The 23,767-nt window shown below is 35.3% G+C and overlaps 1 protein-coding gene across 1 annotated transcript; it reads right to left on the bottom strand.

Annotated features, from left to right (window-relative positions):
* Window positions 1–7,680: 7,680 nt before the first annotated feature.
* Window positions 7,681–22,801, bottom strand: LOC140244086 (receptor-type tyrosine-protein phosphatase kappa-like). Its single transcript, XM_072323770.1, has 16 exons — window positions 22,433–22,801; window positions 20,265–20,352; window positions 19,430–19,506; window positions 19,005–19,041; window positions 17,565–17,662; window positions 17,060–17,182; window positions 16,418–16,587; window positions 15,615–15,750; window positions 14,300–14,449; window positions 13,846–13,945; window positions 13,077–13,153; window positions 12,153–12,287; window positions 10,812–10,937; window positions 10,032–10,180; window positions 8,720–8,855; window positions 7,681–7,785 (listed from the first exon to the last, which is right to left on the bottom strand). The coding sequence occupies exons 1-16, from the start codon at window positions 22,799–22,801 to the stop codon at window positions 7,681–7,683; spliced, it is 2,076 nt and encodes a 691-aa protein (XP_072179871.1).
* Window positions 22,802–23,767: the final 966 nt, after the last annotated feature.

Raw genomic sequence — 23,767 nt, 5'->3', positions numbered from 1 at the left:
TTCTCTACGTTGCAAACTGTGCGGACGTAAAAATAGCCCGGTACGCGTAGTGAAAAACTCAGGCGACGCAAGCTAAAAATAGATTGACTTGACGCGCGATTCTGCTCATCATGCTCAGAATAAGATTATGTTGGGTTTTTTTTTTCCTCTGAACGTTCCCGTCGCGAAAACCTAAAGCTCCCTAATATGACATTAGTACGCAAAAATGTGCGCGTCCGGAATAACCATGCTGTCCGGTAATACCATACCTGTGTATATACTTCGAGAAAGTGCAGACGGATTCAATTATACTCTCGTCCAATCAAAACTGAAGAGGTCAAACCAACTGTTGATGAGTTGTATGATGTGATCTTGGTGATATTCATCATTCTGATCGCTTTTTAATCCTAAAATAAGATATGGTCCTTTTTTTCAAAATACACAAAAAGTCTGTATACCTATATAGTCTAGATGTTAATCGTTAATTCGAAAATGAAAAAATGAGGTTCGTTAATCCCAACATTTTATCATGCATGGCGTTATTCCGAAGGTTCGTTATTCCAAAGATTCTGCAATTCTTAAAATGATACAAGGTTCGTTACTCTGAAGGTTCGCTGATTTGAAAATGAAAAAGATGTTCGTTAATCCAAACAAGAATGAATAAAGGTGCACACTACAGAACCTTTAGAATTAAAGGGATGGTACAGCATTGGTGGAGATGAGATTTGGGCTTTTAAGTTTTAGCGAGATACCGAGAAAACACTTATGAAATAGTACAGAGCATACCATTTTAAGAGGATTTTAAAGTTTATTTGATGAAAATCGGGTTTGGCATGACTGAAACATCCAAAAACAAAGTAAAACAAAGCGATCGTACTCCCACACTTTATTAGAATCCCTCTTTTTTGATATCTCAGCCATTTCAAAACCAGTCCCTTTCAGAACTTTATTTCATTTTCCGGATTAACGAACCTTTGTAATAATGAATCGTATATTCATTTTCGGATAAAGAGACCTTCGGAATAACAAACTTTATTTCATTTTTTGATCAACGAACCTTTGGAAGACGAACCTTATTTTTCATCTTCGGATTAACAAACCCTCGGAATAACGAAATTTATTTCAATTTCGGATTAACAGACCTTCAGAAAAACGAATTTCCTCATCTCATTTTCAGAATTACGAACCTTCGGAATAATGAACCGTCGGAATAGCGTCACTAAAGTTCGGATTAACGAACTTTCGGAATGACGAATATCACCCGACACAGCATGCATGGTTTGGGGATTGTCTCTTATACATTTTGACTTAAAATACTGCTCCGGCGCAAAACCACATTTTGAAGTTCAAATCTCCATATTAATCATTTCTAGTTTGGCAAAACATGAGGGTGAAGGGTGTTCCACCATAATGTAACTATATCAGGATTCATTCATATGCAGTGTTTAAATGATATGTTTTCACCAGTGTACTTTAACAAATATTACACTATTAAAGTGTAGTGTCAGCATACAATTACACTGACAGAAATTGATAATAATGTAAACAAGTAAGTGTGAGTCACTATTTAAGGCATTGTGATACATGTACAAGGATACCGCATTTCCTCCCCAAATAGGTCTTACATGATTCAACTGTATACTGTAGTTTGAGAGGGAAAATCATGAATTCACATTCTGGTTTGATGACGCAAGACAGTTTCATGAGATGTGAATGTGATGTGAATGAAGATGGATCAGGGAGTGGGACATATTTCCGTATACAAGAGTTATATTGGTGTCGCAATAAGTGACCAACCTCTAGAATTATGAAAAAAATATCAGACACTCTTCTTTCTATTTACATGGCAGCACATAGTGCATGACATCCACTATCTTATTTGGCAAAATGACCCCTGAATGTTCCAGCGATTGATAGATAAAATTTTAGTCATGGGCCAAGTTAGTCAACCTTTACCTTACCAAATACATTTCTAATACCAAATCATCTTCTTCGCGAGTCACTGTAAAAGTACGATGGGCTTTAGGCATACTATTGTGTACCTGTACCACCAGGTAGGATCAAGCGTAATGGTAAATGCATGATACTATACACACTTATTATCTTGTGGTATCAAATACCTTGTAACCACGCATCTTATACTCACAATGAATTTGCAAGATTAGTTAGGCCTTATAGGATTACAAAAAAGGAAAATTCTTCTTATCTACGTCCACATTCATTTCATGCAGAAAGTGAAGTGGAATCCAGACTGAATACATGCTCTAGCTTCTTTCCCTTTATCCACTTAAGACCTGAAAATTAATTGTTTCTATTAAAAATATTGAAACTATAAACAATCAAACGGTATTGGCTATCAACAATTGATGACAATTATTCAAAGTTGCAGAGATGTGAATGTGATGTGAATGAAGATGGATCAGGGAGTGGGACATATTTCCGTATACAAGAGTTATATTGGTGTCGCAATAAGTGACCAACCTCTAGAATTATGAAAAAAATATCAGACACTCTTCTTTCTATTTACATGGCAGCACATAGTGCATGACATCCCCTATCTTATTTGGCAAAATGACCCCTGAATGTTCCAGCGATTGATAGATAAAATTTTAGTCATGGGCCAAGTTAGTCAACCTTTACCTTACCAAATACATTTCTAATACCAAATCATCTTCTTCGCGAGTCACTGTAAAAGTACGATGGGCTTTAGGCATACTATTGTGTACCTGTACCACCAGGTAGGATCAAGCGTAATGGTAAATGCATGATACTATACACACTTATTATCTTGTGGTATCAAATACCTTGTAACCACGCATCTTATACTCACAATGAATTTGCAAGATTAGTTAGGCCTTATAGGATTACAAAAAAGGAAAATTCTTCTTATCTACGTCCACATTCATTTCATGCAGAAAGTGAAGTGGAATCCAGACTGAATACATGCTCTAGCTTCTTTCCCTTTATCCACTTAAGACCTGAAAATTAATTGTTTCTATTAAAAATATTGAAACTATAAACAATCAAACGGTATTGGCTATCAACAATTGATGACAATTATTCAAAGTTGCAGAGTTCATTGATGGAAAACATTACCAAGGGATGCAAGTTACGGAGTATTCTAGTGTATTGCAATCCCTATGTGACCCTTTAGGGAATATCTTGAGACAATTTAAGCACCTTACTATTTAATGTTGTGCAGATGGTACGATTTAGATGCAATAAACACAATTTCAAAACCAAGCTGATGAATTTATGGTGTAAAAAGAAAAAAGTGGCTGTCATAAACTAACCATTACACACTAAATACATTATTATTTCTGGGCATCTGTGGATGTGCATAAAAGTCATTATGCTCCCCCTCCCCGCTATTGTTTAATCATGCGTACAAGACACATCGGTTACAATTCAATGTTCTGAATGTTCATTGTTCAAAGAGGGTTCATAATTCCAAAGTTTAATTAATCCAACAACTAAATAAGGTTTGTTATTCCAAAGTTTTCTTCATGTGAAAATAAAATGAGGTTCATTATTCTTAATTCGAAAATGGAATGTAAGGTTTATAATATCTACATCTACATTCAGAGTTTAAGCATGTCTTCATATACTGCTTTAAATTACACTCACAGTGAGAGACTAACATCAGTAAGGTCTGAAAACACAGACTGGAAACACAGGTCTGAAAAAACACACAAACTGACTACCATTGACCTGCATTATGCATTTACTTGACCATCAGCAATAAAGGAGTCACGATGCGCACATGAGTGACGTGATGCGACTTGTACTTTTTTTATTTGCCATTTTATAAGTAGGGCGGTATGAATCTACATACATTACACAGAAATGTCTCCGACTGAGGTGTTCTCATAGCCATTTATGCAGCAAGCTACAAACTGAAATTCACAAAATTAAGTTTAAGAACATACTCTTACATTACCTTACTTGGAAAAAAAAAAATTGATCACTGAATTCTACATCTACATAGAATCAGGAAAGAGCTGATTTGAATGGATACCCGGAACACAAAATTATTTCTGACCACTTCCAACCATCTATAAAATGTAGTGAAGACTAGATTGGTCTGTAAGAAATACCCAGAACAGGTTTAAAGCAACATATAAGATATCCTAATAACATACAGTCATTGTTTCTAGTGACTTGTGCAAAATTATTCAGCACTGTTCACAGATGTGCACGCCATCAAGAGCCTACTGCTTGTCAATCCATGGGCACATGCAAATCTATCCAACTCTACGCATCAGCATTAAATCTCCTTAACAAACTAAGAATGCAAAAACATTAAATCTTTTTGTTTACTTCACAAACTGAAATGGCATAAACATTTAATCCTTTTGTTAACTTCACAAACTGGGAATGCATCAATATTAATCTTTTTGTCCACTTCACAAACTGAAATTGCATAAACATTACATCTTTTTGTCTACTTCACAAAGTGAGAACGCATTAACATTAGTTTTTTTTTTTGTCTGCGTCACAGAGTAAAAAAGGTGTCAGCATTAAATATTTTTACCTTCATTTCAAACTGAGAAGGCATCAGTATCAAATCTTTTTGTCTACTTCACAAATTGAAATTGCATCAATATTAAATGTTTTTATCTACTTCAAAAACTGGAAATGAACGAGCATTAAATCTTACTGTATGCTTCACAAATTGAGAATGCAGTAACATGAAATGTTTTTTGTCCACTTCAAAAACTGCATTAATTCATTTTGTCTGCTTCACAAACTGAGATTGTATCAACATTAAATCTTTTTATACTTAAAAAACTGAAAATGAGCAGGCATTGAATCTTACTGTCTACTTCACATATTGAGAATGCAGTAAAATTAAATCTTTTTTCTTTCCACTTCACAAACTGAGAACGCATCAACATTAAATCTTTCTATTTCACAAATTGAGAATGCAACAACATTAAATCTTTTTGTCTTTTACACAAACTTAGAATGCATCAACATTACATCTTTTTGTCTATTACAGAAACTGGGAATGCATCCATACTAAATCTTATGTCTACTTCACAAACTGAGAATGCAAAAACATTAATCTTTTTGTAGTGCTTATCTACTTCATAAACTGAAAATTATTCAGCATTAAATCTTGTTTGTCAACTTCACAAATTGAGAAGGCATCAACATGAAATCTTTTTGTCCACTTCACAAACTGAGAATACATCAACATTAAATATTTCGTCTACTTCACAAACTAAAAGTGCATCAATATTAAATATTTTTGTCTCCTTCACAAACTAAGGATACAAAAAAATTCTCTTGCCATGTTTGTCTACTTCACAAACTGAAAATGAATCAGCATTAAATCTTTTTGTCTACTTCACAAATGAGAATGCATCAACATTATAAGTGAATCTTTTTGACTTAATCTTTAGTGCTTGTCTTCTTCATAAACTGAAACTGGGCGCACGAGTATGTGTGTATGTATGAATATACTATTGTGTGTGTGTATGTTTTTTATTCTTCTCCATCATTTATCTGTTCTGTACACAGGGCTCAGCGAAAGGTGTATGGATCAAGTTGTAACATTGTAATATTAGTCGGAACTTTTTTTTTTTTAACTTAATGACTACTGTTTATAATGATGTTGTTTACTGACACATTACTGTACGTTTTGAGCGATCGATCCACGTATTATAAGCCATGCTTTTTAGTGGATCATTCGTTTCTCATCCTTTTAGTTAACTCTTCAAAATATGCATTGATGTTCTCAGTTATTTTACTTTGTTCTACATTTCATATCTTATCATAGCTTAAGATTCATATTGCGTTATGAATTTCCTTTTTGAAAGTGATCAAATAATATGATCGTTTAATGCACACTTGTATTTTGTTGTACTTTTAGTTGGAAGTCGGGTGGAAAATAAATGAAACTAAACTGAACTGAACTGAACTGAACATTAAATCTTTTTATCTGCTTCACAAACTGAGAATGTGTCAGCATTAAATATTTTTGTGTAAGTCACAAACTAAGAATTAAAAAAACATTAAATAGTTCGTCTTCTTCACAAACTAAAAATGCATCAACATTAAGTATTTTTGTCAACTTTACAAAATGAGAATACATCAACATTGAATATTTCTGTGTACGTCACAAACTGAGAACGCATCAAAATCTTGTCATTTTGTCTACTTTATAAACTGAAAATGCATCAACGTAAATCTGTTCTACCTTACAATTTGCGAATGTGTCAACATTTTTTTTTGCCAATTTTGTAGACTGAGAGTTTGTCAACATTAAATATTATGTCTACTTTACAAACTGAGAATGCATCAGCGTTAATTTTTTTCTTCTCCTTCACAGAGAAAGCAAAAACATTAAATCTTTCGTCTACTTCACAATCTAAAAATGCACCAACATTAAGTATTTTGTCAACTTTACAAGGTAAGAAAGCATCAACATTCAATATTTGTGTGTACGTCACAAACTAAGAATGCATCAAAATTTAGTCTTTTTGTCTACTTTATAAACTGCAAATACATCAACATGATAACCTTTTGTCTACTGTTCAAACTGAGAATTCATCAATGTTAAATTTTTCGTCTACTTCACAAATTGCGAGAATGCATCATCATTATCTATTTTTTGTCTTCCACACAAACTGAGAATGCATCATTATTAAATACTTCTCCTACTTAACAAATTGAGAATGCGTAATCATTAAACTTTTCTGTCTACTTTACAAACTGAGAATGCATCATTATTAAATCTTTTTGTCTACTTCAGAAATTGAGAGTGCATCACCATCCATTCTTTCGTCTAATTCACAAATTGAGAATGCATCAATCAACGTTAAATCTTTACTTGCTTGTGTAATTGTGCTAATTCTGACAACTTCAACACATTAATCAATGCTTTTGTTTGTGAATGTAAGAGTCAGTGAAATCTTATTGGTTCCATTAGCTGTCGACTATAAAGTCTTGAACTATTAAAATAGGCATGCGTTATGGTGGGGGTGACCAAAGAAGAGTCCACATGATATTCCAACTGCAATTATTGCTTCATTCTGTGGACACTGAATGTCCTAGCTCTCTGTCCGCTTTCAGCCCTTGTAAAAAAAAAAAAAAAAAAAAAAAAATCTGGAAACAAATTAGAGAGGGATATGTGCATGTATCTACCCATAACCTGTGATCTTACTTAGATATACAAAAGACATCATTTTGCAATGTCACTTCTAGTACAACAGAATCCTGTGACTGACTGTGCAGCGCTAATTAGCAAGTAATGATTGCAAACTACAAGTTGAGGGACATCAGTCTACCAATTACCAGTACTGGGGTAAAAGAATGTTTGTAACCCCAGGGAATGTTAACTTCATCTTTATTATCAAAGCTGTAAGCTGAATATGATCCCCTCATGGTACCTACCATGACACTTCATATTCAATCAAACACACACATGCAGTGCATTCACACAACACATAAAGGACACATACTCGTTATACACAAAAACACAGAATCACAAACTACTGATCCCTGTCAACAAATCTACTTGATCATTCCTACATCATTAATAATAATCTAATTGTCAAGCGAATTTCATACTATCAATTCGGACTTGAAATATTACTTCTGCACAATAAAAGGTACAATGTCAAGCTCAGAATGCATTATTTCACAGTTTCTACTGTAACTTGGGACTTTTATGTTTGACTAGGTTTCCTCAATCTAGCATTCAGCATGACCAGTAAAAGTATCCATGTTCATGTATGCACTCTCCTGTTGACTCTCTAGATATTTGCTCATGGCATCGTAGCACAGTTTGTACTGGTCCTGCAGATAACACAATATTGAAAAAAAAAAACAAAACAAAACATTCCAACTATATCATCCCATGCATAAATGTTAGGCACAAACTGCTATACTTGTACCTACATGTAACATCAGGATGGATGTTTCAAACTGTTTGTCAAGGAGGGATCAGGGAGATTCTTTAAAGTGCCAATTGAAGTGGATTAGAATTGAAAAAGGATTATTTTGAGCTGCACAACATACACTCTCAGGTCTACAACTCCTGCAATCTGTTCAATTATTGCTTGGTTGAAAAATTCTCCAAGACAGAAAGAATTGGACTGGCAATGTCACGATCTATCACATGAGCTGTATGTACTATTTGAGTTTATGTAAAGAGCACAATATAATAAAGTCACGTACATTAACAATATTTCCAGGAAACAGATAATTGTGTAAACAGAGAAAGTGAAATGGACCTTGTTGAATAACGGCATCTTTCCATAAAGAGTGAGAGGGTTTTTTTTTTTTTTTAATATACATTGAAGACAAAATTTTCATACCATTGAATCTAGATATCCTTTTCTAAACAATTCTCCCTTGCTTTTGTTTTGTATATGTTTATGACTATAAATGGTTACAATGACAGAATGGCTGTCATAAGTGTTACATCATGGTTATCATGGTTTTGCAGTGTGCTAATTACCAGCTTTTCGTCACACAGTAGGCCTATGTGAATCACATATAAGTAGCCAGTGTTGTGACGTGCTACATACTGCCAGAATAAGAACAAAATTTTAAGTATTATTTGAAACCTTATATATTGTACTGGAATTACTAGCAAACACATTATGCGACAGGGAGACGTTTCAACCATCACGGTTTTTAGTGTAATAAGATCTTTCACGTCACATAGGCACCTTGTACAGAGAATGTCATATTGGCATAATACATGCATCCTTGATAAGACACTTACAAGTGATTCCACCATGTTGGGTCTGTTGGCACGCAGATTCTTCACTGCGTGGAAGATGTCTACTGTGTTCTTTCTCTGGCATTTGTCAATTACAGACCACAAAGCACAGAATACTCCACTCCAACCCGTCCCATTTCTGTGAAGGATGAAAGGTCATACCCATATAAAACCATGACCATTTTCCAATTCATGTAAAATGTGAGCGATGATGTAAATCATATCGGTTGTATATTCTTTTAAATACATAGGTGTGATGGGCGTTATCTTGCATTCGTTACATTTACTCATATAACCGTAGTATCGAAAGTTTAGTGAATTTCATGAATTAAATCCAGAGGGATATGTGTGGGTAAGAAGTGCCTGCTTGTACTCTTCACATCTGTTTGTGGAACCGGCATGATACTAGTAAGCCACTAGACTTGACACCATACAATCACAGTAAAATCTACCTAGATTGCTAAAAAGATCTGTATATATGCAGTAAGGAGGAAGGGGGGGGGGGCATAAAAAGTCTGAAGTGTAATGAAATATCTACTTATATTACACAATAAGGTATTAGAAAGTTCTCATTTTTCACATGCAAAATCTTCCGGCGTTTGTTATGACACTAGCATCTTAACATCCATGGAAACCAATTGCCTGGTGTCCTGTAATGTTTCCACCATAATAGAAGTTTCAAATTTGACTTCAACAACACCTACAGCATTGTTTAACAGTGGGTCATTCCGACTGATCCATCCTATCTATGTAGGGTATCTGGGTCCCGTTGCTAGAAACTCGACTTACGATTGAAAACTCAACTTCACATCAAACTCAAGTATCGCCAGCAAATTGACAAATCGACGTTTGATCCCTGTGTTCCGTTGATAAAAGAGAATTGTGTATGAAATCAAACGCAAGTCCTTTTCGCAACGCACTTGCGTGCCATTTGGGGGACTTGCGTTTGATTTTTTTTTTTGTTTTGTTTTGTTACGAGTTGCGTTTAAAACTTCATATCAATGGGGCCCTGGTTTGCAATGATATGACAGGGAAATGAGAAATTCATTTCGTATTTATGTTCTGAGAAGGGTTGTATTTAATAGAAGGTCGGTTCATTGATGTTTTTTTCTTTGATTGTACACTTGTTACATAGCTATTTAGTAGAATTATTGGTAATTGCTATTAAAACATGAAGAAAAAACAAACAAACAACAATGTTGTGGTTTATCAAACATGGAGGTCATCTAATTTTGGTAAAGAGGCAGCTGTTGGGCAATATTGGAGCTATCAAATGGTGTACCAAGTCAGAAGTTAGACTAATGGTAATACTTACATGCAGTGGACGATAACTGGGCCTGAGGTGTAGACAGTCTTGACCGCTTCCTGTACTGCCCTCACAAGGTGAATGAGAGACATTGGAGATCTTAGCTTGTTGCTTGCAGCACTCCATCCAAACAGTCTGAATTGGGTCACACTCACACTCTGGTTGTGACAAAAAAAAAATATGGCAAAGGCAAATTTTCTACACCATCCCCATCTTATAGAAATCTCAACTGATGTTGCTATAACTGATTTTCATAATTACATGATCAAGACTATTTATTTTCCTTTCATTGTGTATTGTACCAATATTATAAAATGACAAGACGTGCCTTTTGTAAAAATCATTTTACAGCTCATGCCTGCAGTGAATACTCCGGAGTTCATGTGATGGTATGATGCTTGCATCATTCACATCTGTCAATTACCTCTTAATGATTTATGAAATTATGAATAACTGTTACCTTTATGTCAGATCATAAAGCACAAGTGCATTATTCTTATTTAGTCTCTCGATTCATCCACATGTATCTCCATTCACTCACACGCACACTTTTGTAGCTAGTGCATCACTGGATTTGTATCTCTTGTCTATTCGTGACACTGGAAAAACAAATCTACTTATACACAAAAATCCAATGTCATTGTAAGTTCTCCAACAGTGTCTTAACTTTCTGTGGAAATGCACACACACACACACACACACACACACACACACACACACACACACATTTCTTCCCTGTGCAATAAAGTAACACTGAAATCTTGTTTTACTTTCAAAGTTTATACAAACCTCCCCCTTCCTTGAGACAGTGAATGTGTCGCGGACAAAGTGCAATCCACTTGAAGATCCTACTCGTGCAACGTTTAGAGATCCCATCTGAAGGGTGCCCTCATTGGGCCAATACTGAGGACATGTCTGAAATAGTGGAGCAGAAAACAAAGGGATAAGAATTCAACATGGTTTAAGTCAGCACATTGCTTCAAAGCCATTGCGGACATTTACTGTCAAGACACGAAAAAATCCAAAGGTTGCAAAGTGTAGGCTGGTAACCTTAAAGGACAAGTCCACCTTCATACACATAAGGTTTAAATAAATGTAGCAATATTACTAGAACTCATTAGTGGAGATTTGGGGAAAATCTGACAATCAGTTCAAAAGTTATGATTTTTTTTTAAAGTATCTGCGCAGTCACTACTGGATGAGAGGACTACTACAATGTGTGATGTCACATGCATAGAACGATATAAGGAAAATATAAAGACAATTTCACCAAATGTTATTTTTTGAAAAAAAAAAAGTGAATTTTCCTCGGCTAGTCAGTGACGTATGCTAAGGGTAATATTATTCCCCCTGTCTTCCGAATGAGGCAAGTCAATTGTTCTTTTATTACGCTAGAAAAGTAAAACCATGTTAGATTTTCTGTGCATTTTCTTTAAATCTTTCTACACATGTGACATCACAAGCTGTAGTAGTCCTCTTATTGAGCAGTGAGCGAGCAGAAACTTCGAAAATTCATAACTTTTGAATGGATTGTCCGATTTTCCTCAAACTTTCACCGATATCTTCTCATAATATCTCTTCATTCACTCAATCCACATGTCTATGATGGTGAACTTGTCTTTTAACATGAAATTCAGTTTTACACCTATGAAATACAAGAAGGGAGAGAAGAGAGGCAAGGATCCCATCCCACAGCCGGCCATCTCTTGCTCTGAAGATGAACCAGTGAAAGTCAACATTCCCAAGAAATGTTCAGGAAGGAATAATGACAATGACTGGAATCTTAATGGCAAAGCATTACATTACTTATGTTATATCATAGTTTACAACTACAACAATGCAGGTTACTAGCTGCAACAATAATTGAATAAACCATGGATGGAATCAAATGGAATGGAATTGAATTGACAAACGCCGCACGCTGGATGACTAATAACTACAATTGCTCACTTTAGCCTTTTGCTCAGGTGAGCTTAGAGTTATAGGGTATATCAGGAAATCACTCAGAACACAGAGTTGAAAATTTGTAGAAAGATACATACCCCTATCTTGTCAATAGATGTTTACAAGTTTTTCACAAGATGCATTGCATTGGATGTTGTCTGCTGCTTCTTTGGAGTGTCCACTTACCCCATCGGATGGGTCAAGCTCATTGAGCATGACAATGACAGGACACTTCCAGTCAAAGACAAGCCGCCATATGTCCACTACTGTATTGGGCAAGGGAGCCTGGGTAACTACAAAGACACCCTCTTCTGTGAAGGTCTGAAAAAATACCCAGTAGCAAACACTGAAGCAGAGTAATAGTTGCAGTGGTAAAAGCAAACTTAGAAGACAAAAATAATAACAGCATGACTTCATGCACCAGGTACTGCTGGTAGAGAAGTAGTGGTTACAGCATGTAAGTGACAGCAGGTAGTAGTTGTAGTAGTAGTAGTAGTAGTAGTAGTAGTAGTAGTACATGTAGTATGTTTTTTTTTAATGGATGTTTTGATGGGGTTACCTTTTTTTAAAATCTGAATTTGAGGTTTTGGAATAGGTCGATTATGTATAAATCCTCTAGTCTATGTAAACTTTTTTTTCTCATTATCTTACCCCAAAATGTTACAAACCTGAAGTTAGGTCTCAACCAAGACTATAAATCCCTTTAAATTCCTCCAGAACCTTTAATAAAAGTCAGCAGCTAGCTTTGACACTGATATATGTGACACAATCATAAATGGATTGCTGATGAGCGATCGAATGGTTGGTTGGGCTGATAATTCCATCTTTGTAGTTGCAATGGAATTGTAAGTCCTCCATTCCAGCTATTGAAGAGATCACTGTGCAAATGAAATCCACTACATAACCCATCTTTTTAGGAGATACAAACAAATCTTCTTGTATGCAGGGTGGGCAAAAACGTCAGCAACTCTTAACATACAGGTCAGTTTATAAACGGAGATGACATTTTCTTCATAACCTCCATCTTGTTTTCCTATTTCTGTAATGGGAACCAATAAGCCTTGAATGAACTCCTAACAAAGGTGCGTGAGGTCATCACTCTATACTCACATTCATAAGCGATGCATTGATGTAATCAGTAGAATCTTCAAGTCCCTCTGAGAAAAGACAAGGTCTCTTGGTGTCCACTTGAGGCAAAAGAAGACAGACGGCACACGATGATATGTATTATATGTATATGAGCAGAATGCAGGGTACTCCCCCTTTTTCTCTATGTATCAATCCCATGTTTTCAGCAACAAAAATGCTTCAGACATCAATACAGGAGTGAGAAGGATGTCTATGATGAATAGCATCGGTGAATTCCTTTGCAGAAGAACTGTTGATTATCTAACATAATATTATTATGATGTGTCATACTATATTTCGGGGAAAAAAGAGACGTGTGCCAGTGGCAGCTGTGTCACGGACTACAGTGATCTGTCCACAATTTGTAATTTTGAGAACGTACATTTTAGAATATCTTGCTTTCTTTAACGTGATTAAACAAATTCTTACCCCATCTATTGTCATTACACATTTCATATCTGTAACCATTTAATATGTAAGGTTACAAGAGAAGAAGGACGAGATATACCTGAGAAAAAGAAATATAAAAATTATATATATTATAGAAATTAAAATTTATCTCAAGCTGTTAATGTGAAATTATGTAGTTCTTAGTTTGTCTTGCTCACATCATTTCTTTGAAGGGGAATTTCTCTTCTGTTACTAATACTGAGCAAGAAAAAGACAAAAATATAAGTTCCGAAATAATTCAAATTATTTTCCAACACTTCCAATATTTCAAAAGTTCCAACACTTAGCTGCATTGACTCACACGGCAAGATGTCTGGGAATCTGTTCTTGTTCTTGTTCTGAGGCATCTCTCCTCCTCTGAAGGCGTTGCTAGGAGGAACTGGTGCCAGAGAGTCAAGCAACTGCAAGCGATAAATCATTCTGTCATGTTAAAAGAGCTCTCTCTAAATTGTCCTTGGAAGAAATGTAACGGGTGTTTTTGTATCTAACATGGCTTTTGTGAGTGCAATGTTAAATTACCACTGTGACAATAAACGCCTTTTATCACGTCAGCCAATCACTGTACATCATGTTTATACAACATTCCACAACAACAGAACTGTATTGACGTAGATCTTACAGGAATATTTCTTTTATTTCCTGGTTGTTTTTTTCCCTAAGGTAAAACAAAATACTTTTCCCTAAATTTTATACAGCAAGTCATGAACAAACGTCTAGGTGTGTGCACTGGCATTGGTACTACTATTTTTTCTCACCTCATATTCAAGTTGAATGTTGGTTTTCTTTGTCTTTGGGTCCACCCTGTTCAGAGTAAATACCCTCTTCTTGAACTGTGACACAGGAATGTTGGTCTGGCCCAACAAGTAGACCTCAAGAAGAGCATGGTAGATGAACAGATACTGATCCTGAAAAGGGAGGGTTGAAATTGTAACGAAGTAGCGAGAGGAGACCAGATGGTTTGAAAGAGGAGTCCGTGAAGATGTGTATGTGAATGCGGAAAATCCTTCACTCAACAGGGGAGGGGGACTCCGACGCAACATTTCACCAACATACAAGTCGGTGATCCGCAAAATTCCTCGACGTACAGACAATAAAGGCAGTAACATCGCCCAGCCAGACAGAGCTGAAGAAGTGACTCGGACGAGTCACGAAACTGTTCTCTCCGTGATTTTCACAAGTAAGTTCAGTCGAACAGATTTGATTTACACGATTTTAGCTTACTACCTGGATGAATCAAAATCTACATCGATATAACGAAGTAGTGGTTGCAAGATTTTTTTTTTTACCTTCTCGCCCTCCTGCAGACTTTCCAAATCATATTCAAAACAAGATTTGAGAAACCTGTCATTGTCTACAAAGATAATGATGCAGATGAGTTAAAATTATATATGTGTGTATATTTCTGACAACATTGTTTGACTCTTTATTTCGTCAGAGTATGTTTGAGAAAAATTTTACATCGAACAAAGCAATGTTTGAAATAGGTATCTTTCCTTGAAAATCAACAGAATATTTTGAAAACATATAGCATTCTTATTTGATAAATCCAAGTGACTGAAGATCACAAAGCATAATTATATATTGATTTTTTTTTTTGGTACTTGTGTCAAAACTAATATATAATGCAGGCGCTGTAGCAATTCATGCATATGAAAATTCACACATTTCCTGAAAGCTATTATGTTCAGTTTTCTCTAGAAGTGCAACACTATACATCTGCATAATAATCATGTTTGTGAACAAAGAATCAATTAATGCATTTCAAACTTTCTCTTGAGTAACTTTAATAATGTATTGATAATAGTGTACAAATATTATTTCTATTGTACATACTCTATGATCACACTATTGCACGTGAGTTTAATTTTGAAAGCTCTCGAAGTATGAAGAACATGCCATATTCAGGTTCATGCTTCATTTGAATATGTACATTATATCTCAATAATCATTAGTCATCTAAGAGCAATTATACTGCCTGAAGAGAATATCAAGGAAGGCTTGAAAGCGGCGCAAGTATTTTTCAAGGTCAGGGTTACACAGGAGAAGTCAAAATGAATCGCATGTCCTTGCCTGTGTGTCTACCATCTTGATACGGTTTTCCCTCATCTGGTTGACAAAGCCAAAGATGTCCACCTTTCCAGTCTCTCGCATCATAAACAGCATGTTATAGAGGGTGAGGAAGGTACCTGTTCTTCCTGCTCCAGCGCTGCAGTAAAGACACAGATAAGTAACATCAAAAAAGCTAATGATGTCGTATTTAGCCACTGGTATATTCAACAAATGACAAATCTGTAGGCCATAAACAGCAAACTAGCTGTTTTCCAAACCAAGCAAAATTTAAGGAAGACAGAATTTTCCTTTTACAGGAAAATACAGAAAAACCATAATAGTTATGTCAGTACAAAAGAACATGAGCCACTCGTTAATTGTAGGCAACACACTCGAGCTCTAGCTCTCAACCAAGCAAATCAGGTATTTGAGAAATTCAATGCAAGTTTTCTTAAGTTATTACAAGCTTCTATCAGTCTACGTCAGTATTTGATGAATCAAGATGTGAAAACAGAATTCTTGGATAAACTACAAGAAACCCTCTTGTGATTCATTGCAAAAGAAATACTGAAAAAGGGAAAATTATGCTTTTGTTCACTGTATTATTTGTCATTGTATATGCAAAAGTAAAAAACAAAAACAAAAACTTACTTTGTTTAGTGAAGTAATGCATTCATGCCCAATTATTCTTCTTGCACGCTAAACGCATCTCTTATTCAACATTGTCTTATACCTTAAAAGAGGCACCATCTAAAAAGAGGGCCTGGGATGGTTGCTGACGAGTAAAAGTAAGCTGTGAAGAGGACAGTTGGATGCATACTAACCTGCAATGTACAAGCATTGGTCTGTTCCTTTTAGATAGAGGCATTGTGGTGTGGTGATGGAGAACAGCTTCAACAAAGTCAAGGAGAGTGGTGTAGTCCACGGGAACTTCCTTCTTAGACCAGGACATGTAGTGGAACTGGGTGACTGTTCTTTTCTCTTCACCTCTTCCCTGCAAATTGAATAATAATATTCGTGAAAGCGGACTTTACAGTTTCAATCTTGGGAGGTGTTCATGGTGGTGTTGTTGGGGGGGGGGGGGGGAGGTTGAAATCTGAAATCGAACAAGCCTTTTTTAACATATAGTCCAAGACAATTTGCAATTTTCAGGTGATTGTACTAGCAATAACACTGTGATGCTGTTTATGCCAAAAGTTCATTACAATCAAAATATAGGAAACTTAGCAGTATTTCCACATATATATTACATTGTTTTTCCGGGGGTGGGGGAGGGAGTAGAAGATGGAACTGTGAAGGGTCTCCAGATAGTGAAAATAGCCTTTAGCTATACTGTGCATCAAAATGAACTCCTAACTGAGCTACTGTACTCTTTTACTTTTTTTTGTTCTTAAAATGATGTGAGTAATCTAATGGAAGATCTATTTCTCACATGAAGATTTTGAGTTTAACAGTAAATGTTTTACCGTCTTAATGACCAACTCCCTGATAGCATGATCAGAAAATGTGTGTTCCTCAGACAAGAAGATGGAGAAGTTTCCAATGGTGATGGATCGTGACTTCTCAGGCCAATATTGCGTGCATTGGTCCTTTGTAAGATAATGGAAGTTTGAAAAAAACAAGACTTTACATTTCAGTTCACAGGGACAGTTTATCATATCAGTTTAATATCAAACAGAACATACCGCCCATGAAAGACCAATTATCATTAACGCTGCAAATTAACCACACAAAGATGTGTTCTATCTGAGCGCCCATGCGCTTTTAAAATCACAAAAAGACGGCAATATACCGTACTAAGTATTAAAAGAAAAAAGAAAAAGGTTGTGGCTAAGGCATGGGGAGTTAAACGGCAAGTTTTTTTTTTTCATTGATTGTCTATAGAATTTGATTTATAATCGGTTTGTGGTCATACATATATAAATTAATTTGATTATTTTTAATATTGTTTCAAATGCAAGTAATATAAACCTTTCCGTTCTGGGTCAAAGCTGTCACCATGACAACGGTCTCAACATTTTCCTGCCATACCATCCTCCAGAAATCAGTCAGCGATGCTTCATTTGGTGCTACACAACAAATGAAAAAAAAAAAGTGATCACACAGTTGTCATAGGCTATGTGACAATTCATAGACTCATAGCCACATTGTATTTTTTCCTTTTTTTTGGGGGGGGGGTGGTATTAATTATGTAATTTTGATGGAAGTGAAACTTATTCAAAACTGGTGATTTTTCATTCATTTTTTTTTTCTAAAAATGGTGCTTGATTTAATTTGCCTATGAGGACATATCGAGTGTAAGAAAAGATGAAAATAAAATTTTCCTATTAATCCTATATACAGCTTGCTTGATTGTATGATCAAACTGTGGTCTTATGACAATAAATATAGAAAAAATAAATTACACATTTCAGCTAAAATTTACTGGAAGCAAAGTTCTTGCAAATCAATAGATGATGATAGTTGAGATCTCTAAACATAATGATACCTTAACCTTCAGAACACTTACATCTTGAACATAATATGAGACACAATTGACAGGGATTGCAAGTTTTAGAATGGATTCCTGTAACATGGAATGATTAGTTTAAAACTTAAATGGTATCAGTAAGTCATGTCATAAGTGTTGCATCATTTACAAATATAATTTGTGAGATCGCATTTCAAATTCATAACTAATTTTGATTACATTAACTACAATCAGTCTCACAAATACTGGAAATTGACCCAGTACTATCATTAGTCATGTCTTGCATCAACAAAGAAATGAATAAATCATGACTGATAGATATTCATTTAAAATCATGTTCGATATTCCTTTATGTGTGTATGTGTTTTGTCCTACTTCTTTTTCCCCCTTAAAACAATGTTAATTTAGTACCGGTCATTTCAAATATCCTGACATACTCTTTTTTTTTTCTTTTTTTTTAAACATTTGTTGAACACATCCTATGACTAGTTCGCCCTATTCTGTATATAGGCTACTGATATTTTCAATATGGTAAACTATAACACAACATAATGGGAAATTACAGAATGGTCCACTTTTGAGATATCAGCTGTGGTAGAGGGAAGAAAAAAGATTTGTGGTTGTTTGAAATGGTGATACAGTATGCTTTCTAGACATGCTAGAAAAGTTGTATCCATATCATACTTATGAACACCAGTTCCATGGGTCGGAACGATATAAATCACTAAGAAATGTGAATGTGCATATTGGTAGCACGTATATTTTACTTGTCGTTACATTAATCTTTACTCTAATTTTTTCCAGTTACCCTTTCTGTAACGGCACATGTCGTACAAATGCCATGTGCTCACAAATCAATAAAAAGAGGAGTAGTAACAAATCTAAAATCGCAGTTGCATAAAGTAAAATGATTGTGTCCCGTTAATTTTGTAGTTTCTCACCTTGTGATGCGATAATCCCCTTTTCTCCTCTGTAATTCTGTTGCAAAAAGAAATATGAATTTTATGAAAGACATATGTATTGGCTTGTTCATGAAAACATAAAAGGCTCTATGCTTTTTGTTTTAATAGAAGGGTCTAGATGTCTGTTTCAAAATTTAAGCTGTCTTTAACTTACCAGGGAAATCTTATCAGAAAAATACATTGTATCTGTTTTTATTTGTCTCATTTTACTCATTTCATAAGCCAATTTGCCTAGAAGGCGGCTTGAAGCAGCAGACGCGGGTTGTGATAAGTCTAGAACAAGTTTTTGTATGTCATTCATGAAATAACATTATTGTTATCCAAACATTGTCCTCTTTCACAGGAAATATCTCATAATGTCTACTTGGAAACAAACCCAGTCATGGAATGATTATGATACTTACATGGATGTAGTTTGCATTGTAATAATCTGAGTGGGGATCACCATTCACAATCTCCAGAACAACTCTGGAATGATCGTCTGTCAAACAACCACAAAATAAACATATTCTTAAAGCAGGGTGCACGTTTTTGGCAATGTTTAAAAACTCTCCAATGTTGTATACAATATCATCATTGTAGGCTGCCATTGTTGCGCAGAATCATGTAAAATCCATCTCGTCTGACAGGTGTTGGATTCTTTTGTTTTGAATACATATCTTTAACATGGTAAAAAATACAGTTTCATATGGCATTCATAAAAAAAGATACCAACCTTACTTATTCACCACACAACAAACAAGACTTACAAATGAATGTTTCTGTCACTTAATTTCACATAAAACTGCCAAATGGATATATTTTCAGAATGTTTCGACACAATCTTGATAAAGCATAAATATCTCTGAACTTAAACACAGTTGCAAAACAATAACAAGTGTATGCAAAAGTGAACATACTGTATATTGACGCAAATATGTTTAATTGTATTGGAGCAGGCGACACTCTAGACGTAGACATAGTGTAAAACAAATTGGACTCTAATAGTTCCGATATACCCCTCGACATTTTCATTAACCTAGATGAAGCATGTTTGTGAAGCACATGGAATTAGTCTATGCTCAACCACAAGATCTGAACACTTGATTTGAAATAGGATCGGGGCAAATTAGTATCCCAATGGTAAAAAAAACCCACACAAACAACGTATGTCTTTCTTCAAGAAATCAAGAAAAGAAACACGCTTTGTATGATAGATCATATTTAACAGATTGGTATGTAATTGTTTGAGAGGCTCACATGCTATGATGTTCTTGAAGCGATTCTTAGTCTTGTTCTGCTCCTTTGACGCTACAGTCCATGAATGAAGCTGGCTGTTCTTCAGCATCTGAACAAAAAAAAAAAAAAAAAAAAAAAACCCCACACATTTAATTCGGAGATATTTAACTAGATCAGCAGCAGAAAAACTGATGCATGCCCTTATTTCGTCTCGTCTAGATTTCTGCAATTCTCTGTTTTGCAGCCTTCCACAAAAAGAACTCAGTAAACTGCAACGTCTTCAGAATTGTGCCGCTAGATTACTTACTTTCAAGAAGAAAACTGTGCATACTACCCCGATACTTCGGTCCCAACACTGGATTCCTGTAGAAAAACGTATTAACTTCAAGATTCTTCTTCTTGTTTACCGTACATTGCACAAATTTGCCCCTGTCTACTTTCAAAATACTCTTCATCTTCACCAACCACCACGTAATCTCCGTTCATCAAACTCGCTAAAATTACAGGTACCTCGAATCAAGCATAATTGGGGGGATCGGGCTTTTTCATATATGGGCCCAAAACTAAGGAATGGCCTACCAAAATCTCTTAGAGAAGCATCTTCCGTTTCAAAAAGAATCTCAAGACATATATTTTCAATTTAAATTAACGATATTGTATACCTGTATGTATAGTATGTGTACGTATACAGGCCTATTGTTTGTTGGTTTATTGTCTTAGTTTCTGTGATACTGTTGTAACGTGACACAATATGTACTCTGTTCTATAGCGCCTTGAGTATCTTTTTTTAGGTAGAAATGTGCGCTTTATAAGAGTCTCACTATTATTATTATTATTATTATTTTTTCCTCTTTTTTTTTTACATGCAATGTATAATCTGTGTATCTAAAGCCACTTGTGCTCCAGCTGGATCTATAAAGCAGGGCGCTCTAACACGTGAACATGGTAAGGATGGTAGTGACAATCTCGTCGTCACTGTTATACTGGCATTCAACCATTTAATGAGCTTGCAGCCCTCGACACCTTCATCAGACGTAAGATGTGTAACAATGACAATATTGCAGTACACAAATTGCATTTAAGGATAATCTACACACATGACTATGATTCTGCACATAATAAAAGATGATTCTGAACGAATGACTTTATTCAATTCAGTATCCATCAATATCTTTTTTTTTATCTCTCTTCTGTATGTTATACCATTCAACAGCCATTAAACATACACTCATTACAATGTTGTCGTCAAACATTGTACATCTTGGGAGGGACAGGGGCCCGAAGGCTAACTAACGGGTTAATGCTGGTACAATGACATCCGCTGGTGTCCATTTCGGTTGGTATATAAATAAGTGAATCTTCTGTTTGTTTGTTTTTAAATTTTCTGAAAGAAAAACATAATTCTTGAGTTTGAGATCATAAGACAAATTAGAAATTGAGTCGTTGGAGTTTTCCTAGAATACCTTTTTTTTTTTTATAGAAAAGTTCGATTAAGTTTGTATTAGAGGCCACATTTCATTTCTATTAAACCCTGTAAATACTCTTCACTTTTAACTTTGATAGCTTTTGAAAGGATAAGGTTACTGCTATGAACTCTAGTATTAGTCATGGGAAGAATGTACTGACAAAGTGTACAGCATCCCAGCACAATCTCATAATCTCTTCATTGTATTTGCTAAAGAGTTTTACATCCTGTCTTTTGTCATATCATTCATTGCTCAGAACACAGCTTGGTGAGATTAAGCACTTGAATAAATCTGAACTTCAAAGCCTCCTTTCTTTTCTTTTTCTTTCCTTTCTTTTCCCAAGTGTGCACATTCTGTCCATCATTTAGATAGTTTATAAATTCAATTTGCATTGGCAGTCTGCTCTATTTGAATCTTTTCTTAACCAAAATTCCATGTTTTGAATTGTGGGGTCATATAATACATGAAAATTTGGATAAAATGTCATAGTGAAAGTTAGTGAATCATAATCATGTATTGCCTCCCAACAACATGAATTATTCAGCTGTCTTTGTGAAGTTATCAACGTTTGAATTGAGCTAACAATCTGTTTTATCTGTAATCATAATTATTCACTGTTACCTTGTTTCTTGAATATGGACTTGTGCACTAAACATGGGGATGGAAAAAGATGTCGTTTGTCTGTTGTGGAATGTGCACACAATATCAGTATAATGTATTTACCTGATATTCCAGGATGAGTCCATTGCCTTTCTCTGCCTTCTTGTGCTCAATGTACGCCTGGAGCTCATGGACAGCTATAGGACCAGGAACTGAAAGATCCTGGTAGATGTTATCCCCGTTACTCTCCTTCATCTCTGGTTCATCTAGGTTGTCATGACTACCACTCCATTTCTTGCTACCACTGGGGGAGCCACAACCCTTGAAGATACTCATCTCTATATTCCCACTCTCATCCTTCTGAATCACCTGGTATTTGGGATGGCACCTTGGATTCAGAGATTCTGATTTGCGTTCTGGGTTAGGGGAGGATGCAGTCAGTTCAATGACTGGAACATCTTTCATATCTTCGTACGGGTTCTCATCTGCCATATCAGCGTCAGGATTTTCACACACAACATGTTGGATTTGCTCTGTGACAGAACCTGTAATTCCTGGATAAAAGGCAAAAGCAAAAGGAGCGTTAAATGCACAATAGAACGATACACATCACAATTATGAACTTACATAATCCCCTCCCCACACACACACACACAATATCACCAAAAATGTTTTAGTTGAAAGTCAAACGGTGAAATATGAATATTGATGAGTTGTATTACACAATTCTCTTAAATTGTATTTTCTTTATCATCAAAAATGAGCTGCATTAATTTCGTATGCATATACAAATGTTATAATCATTGTACTTTACACTTTTGTTGGAAATGAAATAAAATGAAATGATATATAATTGATCAGTATGTTCCCAGCTAATCAAAATAAGTAATGGAAAAGCAAACATGTAGGAATATGTGAGAAAAATAGTCAAGGAACAGAGTCTGAAGTGATCTCTAACCTTGTGTCTCCAATGATTGTTCCTTTAGTGTGCATTGCTGGTAGCAGAATTCTAGGCAAAATGCTGGGTCTCATTTTGGTGACGTATAATTTGTTACACAGAAGGAAGCAATCGATAGAAAAACCATTGCAGACACAGGACAACTGAAAGCAATTTCTTCATCTGATATAATGTTAAGTGGCAAGAGTGACAGACTCTGTTCTTCAATTTAGCTCTGTTGTATATAAGATCCATTTAGTTTCTCGCTGTGTTTAAATGAACCCTTTTATGCTAAATTTTTGTAGCAAGACACTTCTCCAACTTTCACAATAATCAGCGATACCCATCATTTCATATTTATTCATTACACTAAGTGCAACAAAAACAGTGCGACTAGTCAGGCTGATTAAAGTGATATATTCCTAAGTGCTTTTTGAAATGATTAAAGATATTCACAATCAAATATTATCATCCATTAACTTAAGCAAGGTATTGGCTATCCACATGATCTCAGTAATACA

This window comes from Diadema setosum, chromosome 1, assembly GCF_964275005.1.
Source record: "Diadema setosum chromosome 1, eeDiaSeto1, whole genome shotgun sequence".
Taxonomy (NCBI): Eukaryota; Metazoa; Echinodermata; class Echinoidea; order Diadematoida; family Diadematidae; genus Diadema; species Diadema setosum.
This window is presented reverse-complemented; position numbering and strand designations above follow the sequence as displayed.

Bases quoted from the DNA above. Each gene is read 5' to 3' on its own strand.
- LOC140244086 (XM_072323770.1), bottom strand. From the start codon at position 22,801: ATGGCAGATGAGAACCCGTACGAAGATATGAAAGATGTTCCAGTCATT. The intron at 17,663-19,004 runs GTGAGAAACTAC...TTTGTTGTGTAG, and splicing joins GGGGATTATCGCATCACAAG to CACCAAATGAAGCATCGCTG. The intron at 13,946-14,299 runs GTGAGAAAAAAT...TATCGCTTGCAG, and splicing joins ACATTCAACTTGAATATGAG to TTGCTTGACTCTCTGGCACC.